At 53.5% G+C, this 11548-nt stretch overlaps 1 protein-coding gene across 3 annotated transcripts in view; it reads right to left on the bottom strand.

The window, feature by feature from the left end:
* Nucleotides 1-11548, bottom strand: part of LOC116948203 (palmitoyltransferase ZDHHC3-like) — a 56731-nt gene that overhangs the window by 6922 nt on the left and 38261 nt on the right. For all 3 annotated transcript variants that reach the window (XR_012945830.1, XM_076071313.1, XM_032964682.2), the window contains exon 8: nt 8022-8142. Coding sequence is in view for 2 of the 3 variants with exons in the window: in XM_076071313.1 (XP_075927428.1) it covers nt 8022-8142 (121 nt within the window). In the remaining variant the exon portion in view is untranslated. The remainder of the gene's footprint in view (nt 1-8021; nt 8143-11548) is intronic.

Here is an 11548-nt window from a genome sequence, read left to right as displayed (position 1 = left end):
GCCAATCACTATGCCACTGCTTACACACACACGCAGTCTTTACACACAGATAAACACATGGTCCGCTTTGCCAAAAGACATAGACACACGCACAGACATACACACTCAGACATACACGTGGTTAGCTTTATAGGCATTCAGCAAAGACACGCAGACACACACACACGGACCCACAATCAGTTTAAAACACAAAGACAGACTCAAGTCAGTTAGACAAATACAGACACAGCAATACACGGTCAATTTAGAACACCTGCAAAGACAGACACACACACGCAAACATATTCACATGTGTCAAACGCACGTGCACATACACCCACAAAAAACAAAGACGAAGATCCCCCATATAGCCTTAACATACTGTTGCCCGGCCGCATTTGTCTCCCTCGTGGCGATGTTTAGACACCACACCAGATACTCATTTGAGGCCGAGTCGACCTAGGGGAGGCCCAGGACCGGTTCAGAAAATCGTCACCGGTGGTAGCCGTGAGCAGGAATCGAACCCAGGATGCTTGGTTCGAAGCGCAGTGCGCTTACCACTGCTTTACACCGGCATGCACGCACGTCAAGTTACACTCCTGATAATTAGTTTTTCCACTCTCCAACCTCGCTCCCATCTCTCCTCCCCTCACCTCTCTCCCGCCCGCCCGCCCGCCCGCGCGCCCACCTACTCACTCTCCTAACCCCCAGGGGGGCTCCATCGCCCCCTACAACCCACGCTTCTCGGAGCCACGGACGGAGATTTAGTTTTCCCACGACACCTGGCGATCCCCCGAGCAGGACTAAGCGCGATCGTAATTGCACGGTTAATTAGCGAAGCTAATTACAGACTCGTTAAAGACCGTTGCAATCGAAACCGAAATTCGATCTGAAGTTGTATTTGTGAACCGGATTTTTTTTTAACCCCCACCGGCCAGGATTGATGCCTGGGACGACGCCTAACACCAACTTCCTCCGCACTCTGTGAGAACCCCACAGCACCGCGTGCCGGCTTTTTGCCTCTCGATCCACACGTGCTCATCCAGCAGTGGAGCGCAGTGCGTTTCGATCCGCCTCGTTGTTACGCCTGCCGCCTCTACGAAACATCGGTGACGGATTTGTGAGGAGAAGAAGAATTAAATTTCGATTTAAAGCTTTCGTGACTGCAAGGATTCATCTTCTTTGGTTCTTTCGGTAAGGTCACGTAGAATGAGAATAAAATAATAAAATAACACAATAAAATTCTCACGACGTTTCGGCCACAACGCAAGCGGCCGTCTTCAGGTGAAAGGTACAGACCTGTCGGGACGACAGAGCTTCCATTGAATCCCGGCCCAGCTGGCTTCAATGATAATAAGCTCTGTCGTCCCGACAGGTCTGTACCTTTCACCTGAAGACGGCCGCTTGCGTTGTTGCTAAAAAGTCGTGAGAATTTTATTGTGTTATTTTAATATTTTATTCTCATTCTACGTGACCTTACCGAAAGAACCAAAGAAGAAGAAGAACTGTCAGACAAGATGGGAATTATTGATGAGATTTAAAGTTCAAGTTTGTTTGTTTTCATTCTTATTCTTCTCGCTTGAATATCTGTTCTTTGTTCTTTTGAACTGTGCATTGATAACTACACGTGATTGTTGTTGCAAAAGCGAAAAGTCAAGAAAAATCGAAGTGTGTGTTCTCCGGTTCTTGCCTAATCCCGGCCCAGCTGGCTCAGGAAAACGCATGAAACAATATGACCCGAATATTCCACGCGTAAACACTCATTATTAATTGACTGAAAACATTTGAATAGATACGCATAATACTTAACTATTCACGAATATGTTGAGTTTTTTTTTGTTCTTTGTGCTTGTGGTGCATCAATGCCAATGCAAATAATGTGTTTAATGTCTAGGGGACTGCAGAACTTGGGCAATTATTTCCGCTGGATCACCACTGCCTGGCTGCTGCCTTCAAGCCTTGCCTGTGGTTCCTCAGGGATTGTGAGATGCAACTTGCATGAATGACGTGACTCTAAAATGAAACCAAACATTATAATAATACCAGAGAACAGCATGACTGCAGCATGTAAATCCATTGCCTTGAGTGGTGTACCATCACGCACCTCCAATGAGAATGGTTGGCTACGTACGGTGCGGAAGAAGTTCAACATACATACATCCATGGCTGACGACAACAGGGACTGATGTTCCCGGGAAGACTTCCGAGCAATGCTTCCTTATAAAAGCGGACGATCCTGGCAGGTGGCTGTCATTCTGTCGGGACATGACAACTGAACACGACAATGCTGGAACCTGATTCACGATTGATTCTTTTTTGGTCAGATCCCCGTGTGAGCAAAAATGCCCCGGACGCGTCTCGCACACCCTCCCCCCACCCGCCGACGCAGCCAGATAAATAAACGTGTCGCTTGAACAAACGCTCCAATTTTGTCATTGATACAAAGCGACCGCTGTGTTGTACCGACGATCCACACAGCGGTTACTGATTTGGTGTACGGCCGTAGCACCGGTTTGGCCGACAGGGTGGAGGGAGGGGGAGGGAGGGGTGTACGACACACACCGTCGGTTGGCTCGCGTGATCTGACCCAATCATCCATTATGGATCACGATCATGATGATAATTCTGGCAGCGAAAGCCCCCCCTCTGCGTTAAATGACGTCTGTATATCTAAGAGCGCAGCGGGGGTGGTAGCGTAGTGGCTCGTGTACTGTGCTCCAAACCCGGTGGCTACATTCTATTCCCGCTCACGGCGAACCTCAGTGGCCCTGGGCCTCCTCTGGGTCGACTCGACCGCAAATAACTGCCTGGTGCGGTGTGTAAACACCGGGACTGGGGAGACAAAGGCGGCCGGGCGTGGTGCTGGCAGCGCCACCGCCTCGTGTGCCGTGCCGGCCTTCGAAGGTGCTACTCGCGAACAGCACTTGCCCCAACAGTCTGTTGAAGGCTATACGGGGGATCTTTGCCGTGCTGATGGGACTACCATGGCAGGGTCGGGGAAACCTTTTCTGGAAGTCATTTAATCTCATCTCAAGGGAGGAGTGGTGGAGAAATAATAAATAAATTGTGCAAGTTCAGAGCGCGTACACACAGCGATCCCCATGTAGGCTGTACAGTCTGTCGAGAGAAGTCCTGTGAGCAAGCACCTATTAAAACCACGCGCACATTGACTCACACTCCCATGACTAAAAGTGCACACGTACTCACACACACAGTCTCTCGTGTTCACCAAGACCCTCTATAAAGATTGTGCCGATTAACAAGCACCTATTAAAGCCACTCAAGCGTGCACCCACACGCAAGTATGTGCACACACACTCTCATAATCACAACAAAGTTAAAGATCACCTGTGTAGCCTTAAACAGACTCTTGGGGCAAGTGCTGTTAGCGAGCACCTATAAAGGCTGGCATGGCACAAGAGGGGGGTAGGTGGCCAGCACTAGAGCCACCTTTGTCTCCCTAGTGGTGATGTTTACACACGGCGCCAAGTATTCATTTGAGGCTGAGTCTACCTAGGGGAGGCCCAGGACACATTCAGACAATCGGCACTGGCGTCGGCCGTGAGCGGGAATCGGACTTGGGTCGCTGGGTTCGTAGCGCAGAGTGCCAACCACTACACCACCGCTCCCCACAAGCCACACCCATGCACATACGCACACACACACACCACAGACACACACACAGAACCTCCCCCACCGAAGGCACTCCTGGGCAGCTCCCGTTTCGCCATATCGCCCTCATCTCTTATCTCCTCCCAACGTCAGAGCGCCCCGCTCGCGTCCCCGCGACACGTACAGTCTGTGCCGTGTCCTTCGTCGCCTGCGGTGAGGCACGCCGAGTGGGCAGGCTGAGAATAAAATAATAAACCCTCTCCATCCCCTCTCTTTGTCTCTCTCACGCGCGCGCGCGACGGAGATTCTCACTCCGTCCGAACAAATGACGACCTCGCGACTGACGTCAATTCTCATGGTGTTCTGGAGAGGCGAGTGAACCGAACTTTGCCACAATTACAGCCGCGTCCGTGCGTACGTTTCTTTAACGATGCCGCGCTCGTGACCGTCCAGAGGACATTGCCCACTTGATGTCTCTCGGCGTCGCACGCCACAGGGAGGCTCGTTGCTGGGTCCACTTCTTCTAATGTGGATACAACTGACCGGCAACTGTACATAATAATAATGGTGTGGGTGGTGGTTTAGCAGGATGCTTGAAACGATGTAGAACTCTAGACTGACCCTGCACCCCGTGAGTGAAACCAGTCAGCCTCCACAGCTATCATTGTCTGGGAGCCGAAAGGTTCGGTCCTTGGATTGTTCTCGCTCGAAGCATTCATAAATATCGATCCATCGATAAACCTCTTGTAAGCCACACACCACCTCTTTCTCTCGTCCGATCACGGCTATTCCTGATTCTTCTTCTTAGCCTCACTGAGTCTCACGACTTTTCTTTAGGAAGGTCTATTGAAGCGCTCGCAAGTAGGTGCTGACGTTGCTACTGCTGCGTGTGATCCCAGTTGACTGGTGGGGAGCGGTAGTGTAGCGGTTAGCGCTACGCTGCGCTACGAACCCGGGCAACCCGAGTTCGATTTCTCGCTCACGGCCAACACAGGTGACGATTATCTGAACCAGTCCTGGGCCTCCCCCTAGATCGACGCAGCCTCAAAGGAGTACCTGGTGCGGTGCGTAAACATCGCCACTATGGAGACAAAGGCGGCCGGGCGTGGTGTTGGCCACCCACCCTTTCGTGTGCCGTGCCGGCCTTCATAGCTGCTCCCTAACAGCACTTGCCCCAACAGTGTGTTCAAGGTATACGTGGGATCTAAGTCTTTGTATGATCCCAATTGAGTAATTTGTCGGTCGATTTTCAGATGGGGACGTTTGGCCAACACCAATTGCATTGTGGGTTTGTTTAGCTATGGGAATAAACCGGAGGAGCCCTGGCATGCATCACCGTGCGATACGCGGGAGACGCACGCGCACAATCGTCTGTGTGAGCGTCGCTGTTGCACAGAACGGGTTTGCATGACCCCTGCAGCCACCAGGGAAGGGTCACCCCCCACGTGTCCAGGTTTGACCGGGTACTCTCAAGGAACTGGCATCTGCGTGTCGGGTGGCAGGAAGCGATGTGGTTCCGGAATTATGTTTTAACCTTCATCACAGGATAACTGCACATTTTTTTAAAAATAAAAAATGTACCTACGTGGCCCACTGAAAAACATTGTCCGGCTTTGGTCTTTTTGTAAAGGTGCCCACTGCCCTACAATTGCCGTCTGACGCCAGTGCCTAGCGGGAGCGGCCTCCACCAGAGGGAGCTCTCGAGAGCCCCCTCGGCCAGTCGACGGGCCGTGGTGAAGACGGTCACACCGCGCGGGTACGGTGCGCTCATCACCGTTACCTTGTCGCCGCGGCAGCTTCCCTGCGTCAATCCACTGCTGGATGAAGGCCCCCCACCCACCCACCCACCCCCCACGCCAACACCCCCCTGGCTCGCCGTGTCCGTCAGAAGGATTGTCGGACCAAAAACTTCACCGAGTTTGAGCAATGGCGGGTTCAGTTACCGCTCGCCCACTGACGTTAGCAGTGGCCGGGAATCAAACTCGTGTCGCCGGGTTACCGCTACGCGACCGCCCCCCCCCACCCCCCTATTTAAATTTACAGTCTTCTTATATTTACTTGTGGTTTTTCTTTTTGGTAATGAGGTAATTACGTACAGTGCCATAGTTCTGTTTGTGCAATTACGCGTAATTACAGCCGTGTGCCGCACAGCGAATGGGCGGATGAGTGAAAACACATGCAAATAAATAAATAAACATGCTCGATTTTGGCAGGGGGGGGGGGGGTTAGATGGGGTGGCGGGAGGTAGCGGGGAGGGGGGGGAGTGTCATCAGAGAGACCGTGAGTGGGCGCAGTCGCTGAGCGAGTTAGACACACGCACGCCGAGAGTGTGCGTGTGTGCATTGGCGACTGTGTGCGTGTGTGCATTAGCCAGAGTGTGTGTGTGTGTGCATTAGCGAGTGTGTGTGTGCATTAGCGAGTGTGTGTGTGTGCATTGGCGAGTGTGTGTGTGCATTAGCGAGTGTGTGCGTGTGTGCATTAGCGAGTGTGTGTGTGCATTAGCGAGTGTGTGTGTGTGTGCATTAGCGAGAGTGTGCGTGTGTGCATTAGCGAGTGTGTGCGTGTGTGCATTAGCGAGAGTGTGTGTGTGTGCATTAGCGAGAGTGTGTGTGTGTGCATTAGCGAGAGTGTGTGTGTGTGCATTAGCGAGAGTGTGCGTGTGTGCATTAGCGAGAGTGTGTGTGTGTGCATTAGCGAGAGTGTGTGTGTGTGCATTAGCGAGTGTGTGCGTGTGTGCATTAGCGAAAGTGTGCGTGTGTGCATTAGCGAAAGTGTGCGTGTGTGCATTAGCGAGAGTGTGTGTGTGTGTGTGCATTAGCGAGTGTGTGTGTGTGTGCATTAGCGAGAGTGTGCGTGTGTGCATTAGCGAGTGTGCGCGTGTGTGCATTAGCGAGAGTGTGCGTGTGTGTGCATTAGCGAGAGTGTGCGTGTGTGCATTGGCGAGAGTGTGTGTGTGTGCATTAGCGAGAGTGTGCGTGTGTGCATTAGCGAGTGTGCGCGTGTGTGCATTAGCGAGAGTGTGCGTGTGTGTGCATTAGCGAGAGTGTGCGTGTGTGCATTGGCGAGAGTGTGTGTGTGTGCATTAGCGAGTGTGCGTGTGTGCATTAGCGAGTGTGCGTGTGTGCATTAGCGAGTGTGCGTGTGTGCATTAGCGAGAGTGTGTGTGTGTGTGCATTAGTGAGTGTGCGTGTGTGCATTAGCGAGTGTGCGTGTGTGCATTAGCGAGAGTGTGCGTGTGCATTAGCGAGTGTGTGCGTGTGTGCATCAGCGAGTGTGTGCGTGTGTGCATTAGCGAGAGTGTGCGTGTGTGCATTAGCGAGTGTGCGTGTGTGCATTAGCGAGTGTGTGCGTGTGTGCATTAGCGAGTGTGTGCGTGTGTGCATTAGCGAGTGTGCGTGCATCACAGCTCCGTACGAGGAGCACAGCGTAGCGATTAGCGCTACGCTGCGCTGCGAACCCGGCGACCCAAGTTCGATTCCCGTCCACGGCCAGCACCGGTAACGATTATCCGAACCGGTCTTGGGCCTCCCCTAGGTCCACTCGGTCTCAAATGAGTATTCGGTGTGATGCGTAAACATCGCCACCGGGGAGACAAAGGCGGCCGGGCGTGGTGCTGGCCACCCGCCCCCCGCGTGTGCCGGCCTTCGTAGGCGCTCGCTTACAACACTTGACCCTACGGTCTGTTAAGGCTGCACGGGGCATCTTTGTCTTTGTCGTGCGTCACAGTGCGTGCGTCTGCGTACGCCCGTGCGGAGGAGACGTCGCGCCGCGTCCGTGCGACGGCGCCCGGCGCCACCACGGACGAGTGAATGCGCGCGCGCGTGCGGGTGGCGTGCGTGAGTGAGTGCGAGCGTGAGCTAGGGTTGCCAACTGTCCTGGTTTTCCCAGGATCATCCTCACGTCGATATCCCTGTCCTAGGTGGGTGGGTTCATGTGCGGGCGACTGAGTGAAGGGGTAGGTTAGGGGTGGGTGGGTGGGTGGGTGGTTGGGGAGGTGAGTGAGGGGTCGAGGGGATGAGGAGGGTTGCCGGCTGCTGCGGTCCTCGGAATTCTGCGAGTCTTCATGGGACATTAAAAGTTTCTGGTTTTCATCAGTTACATAACAACAACAAAGCACCACTCAAAACAACGCATTTTCACGCGGCTCTCCAGATCTGCTGGGACTGCGAGGAACCCTTCTTCCCATGTTATTGTCTTGGTTTTGTTTTTATACCACAGACGTTGTGCGTGCTCATGCGCGCGTGAACACGTACATACACGTGTGCGTGTACACGTACATACACGTGTGTGTGCGTGTACACACGTACATACACGTGTGTGCGTGTGCACGTACATACACGTGTGTGCGTGTACACACGTACATACACGTGTGTGCGTGCGTACACGTTGCGCGCGCATGTGTACGCGTGTGGGAGTCGCGCGAGTCTCACCGCGTCCGAACACCTCCCGTAGCACGGCCATGCCGCTCCTCCTGCGTGGTCGCCTGGCATCGCGCGACGCCTGCTTCATCAGCTGCTCCACTGCCGTCTCGTCGGCCAGCACGGACATCAGCTGTCACGCCACGGGCACACACACGCACACACACGCACACACACACACGGGCGCACACGGGCACACACACACACACGCACACACACGCACACACGGGCACACACGCACACACACACATGGGCACACACACACACACGCACACACACGCACGCACACACACGGGCACACACGCACACACACACACGGGCACACACGGGCACACACCCGGGCATACGCACGCACGTCAGGCGAGTGAGACACACGCGTGCGCACAAGGGACACGTGACGTCCAATGTTACTCTAAGACAATCGCCGGCCACCTCTAAAGCCGCCTTCTGAGTTTCCCAGAGTTGGGTTGCCACGTCCCGCAGGGAGAAGAATCTCTCACAACACTGGAACGATGAGAGAACTGCACGCAAACGCATCGCCTTCCTGAGTGGTGTATTGTTACTCACTGTTATTGTTGTTATCGTGCAGTGCACAAACTGGGACCAAGATCCTCGAAAAACCAGGACAGGTGGCAACCTTCCTCCTTGACCCTTTCTGAGGTCCCCTCAGGTCTGAGGCGAACTCCCCTCCCCCCTCACCCCTTGTGCACCCCCCTCCAGCCCCCCCCCCCCATGCGTCTGTTTGCTTCTTAGGGGTCAGGGACAGCAAGCACAACCTTCTTATAAGAAAATGGGTGGGGGGGGGCAATATGATGGAGCAGGCGGTGGTGGTGGGGGAGCGGTTCACATTCCTGTCCCACAATGCACTGAGTGGGGGCCGTGATAGGGGGCAGAGGGCAGGGAGGAAAAGGGGGGATTCCAACCCCCGTGTCAGATTCAATTTGTTTGCTGACGTGCCCCCTCGGCTACGGTGTCTCTCAAGTGAGTTGCACTCTTGTTTTGATGAATGTTTATGGAGTGGCCGGCGGTGTGGCTCAGCGGTCGGTCGAGCGAGTGGCTCGCAAAGGGGACGTTTGCGAGTTCGACTCCCGGTTGATTTGGGTTGACTCGGCCCATCATCCCATCTTTTGTCTGTAAAATAAATACCACTCTGTGGGGAATCCATCAGTGGTTATGCTTGTTGGTAAACTCGCCCCACCGCTATGAGAATGTGGAGTTCCCAACACTGGCCCTGCAGGGCTGTAAAGAGAAAATGAGCACCATTGCCTTAATGGCCATTTGAGCAGGAAATAAGTTTCGAACTTAAATCACTTTTACGATATCCGAAAAGAACGTATTTGTCAGCACAGCAATGGTACAAACTTTTTTCAAAAAGGATAATGTGCAACAATCAACCGATAACAGTGCCTACGCAATCGTCATCTCGTGCGCTAGCCCTCGTGCAACTCGGTGCTTGTAAACGAGTGTTTTTGCCATCGAGCATTTCATCATCGTCGCCCCCGTCAATCGTCGCCGCCACCATCGCCATAGCTTTGATGACGTACGCCGCTTCGCAAGCCTGGCCACGACGCCCAACCGCAGAAGGGAACATTTCTTCCCCCCCCCCCCCCCCCCCCCGTATACAATTACTCGCGTAAAAATGTCATCTCGGAAATGAATTAAAGTTATCTTCATCCGATCTCACAAAACAAAAAGAGAAAAAAGAACTTCGCCGCACGGCCCTTATGCAAGGACACGTGGCGTTCTCAGAGGGCGCTCTCAGAGAGCGCTCTCAGAGGACGCTCACCGAATCTTGACAAATGAGCTGCACCCACGTCTGGCATCGCGGGAGAATATTTCAATGCCCCCCCCTCCCCGACGTCCCACTCCCTCTTCCCTCCCTCCCTCAATCCCTCACTCCCTCTTACCTCCTGTCCATCAACTCCCAGACGACTCCCAGACACACACACACAGACAGTCCGGGCTGCCTTTATCCCTGCTAAGCTGTTGGCGAGATCGCTTGCAATTGTTTTCGTTTCCTGCAACTTCCCACTGCTGGGCAAAGGTCGCCGTGCCCCCCCCCCCCTGCCACCACCCCACCCCCCTAATTTTTTACATCCCTTCCCTTCGTTGCTCTGGTCCGGTGGTGACCTCCGAACTCTGTGATTTGGTCTCACTGCGAACAGCATTCACCACGCGGAACAGATGGCCGGTGCTGTTCGCGAGCAACTCTTAGGAACCTGCAGCCCTTCCCACCCCAGTCTATAAGCCTATACGGGAGATCTTTGCCTTTTTTTGCGTGAAACCTGGTCAGGCATTGAACACGAGCCACCGGCAGTGGAGGTCAAGTGTGCGAGCTGCTACAAGACTGCTGTACATGCAAAGGCAAAGACAACGATCCCCCGTATAACCTGAACAGACTCATGGAGCAAGTGCTATTAGCGAGCACATATGAAGGCCGGCATGTCACACGAGGGGATGGGTGGCCAGCACCACGCCTCCCTTCTGGTGATGTCTACACATTGCACCAGGTACTCATATGATGCTGACTTGACCTAGGAGAGGCCCGGGACAAGTTCAAATATTCGCCACTGTAATTGGTCGTGAGCGGTAATCGAACTCGGTTTTCCGGATATCGTAGCGCAGTGAGCCAACCGCGAAGCCACCGCTCCCCACACATGCGCGCACATGCGCACACTCGTACACACGCAGACATACACATGGACAAGAAAGCAGAAACACAAACGCGCACACACATAATGACGGGGACACAAACTCGAAGATACGTGTGCACGTTGAGCCACACACGCGCGAACGCACAAGGAAGCACGTACGTACACATAAACCACACACGCACATACACGTGCGCACAGATGCACGCACGCACACACATCCTCTTCCCTCCTCCTGTCTCCCGCAGTAATTACAGGTGTTGACATTTCCCTGCTGTGCTCAACGCAAGAGGGAGGGTTCACGGAGGAGCTGAGAGGGGAGACGAGACGCTGAGTGAGACGCGGAGACAGCGAGAGAGTCTGAGAGGAGGGACACAGGGAGAGACGGAGAGCGAGAGACGCGGAGAGATAGAGACACAGTGACTGGGACACAGGGAAAGATACGCAGAGAGCGAGAGAGAGAGAAAGATAATGATAGAGAGAGGCAGAGATAAAGAGTGACCCACACACAGAGCTAGAGCTACAGGGACAGCGAGAGAAAAGAGAGAGAAGGATCATTTGGAAAACATATTTTCCTCACGTCATTCCAATTCTGCTGGCCAATGGCAGATATGTATTTGTGTTTGTGTGTGAATATGAATGCGTGTTTACGCGTGTGTTCGCTTGCGAAATGTGGACTCCTTTAAAGGAACAAGTCTGAAAGATACAGGCTGGGTTGCACTACAATCCATCCTGGGTTTAACCAGACTGGATTGTGTGAGGATCTCACAAATCCTTGGAAAATCTGGACAAAGTCCCATCATTGAGCTCCTCCAGCAGGCAAGCTGACGTTGGCTGGGTAGCCCGCATGCCCAACCACATTCTCCAAATGACATTACAATTGTTCAA

The sequence above is a fragment of the Petromyzon marinus genome, chromosome 32, assembly GCF_048934315.1.
Source record: "Petromyzon marinus isolate PM22_M1 ecotype Great Lakes invasive population chromosome 32, UKy_Petmar_22M1.pri1.0, whole genome shotgun sequence".
Taxonomy (NCBI): domain Eukaryota; kingdom Metazoa; phylum Chordata; class Hyperoartia; order Petromyzontiformes; family Petromyzontidae; genus Petromyzon; species Petromyzon marinus.
Note: the sequence above shows the minus strand (reverse complement) of the source record. Positions and strands in the feature narration are given on the sequence as shown.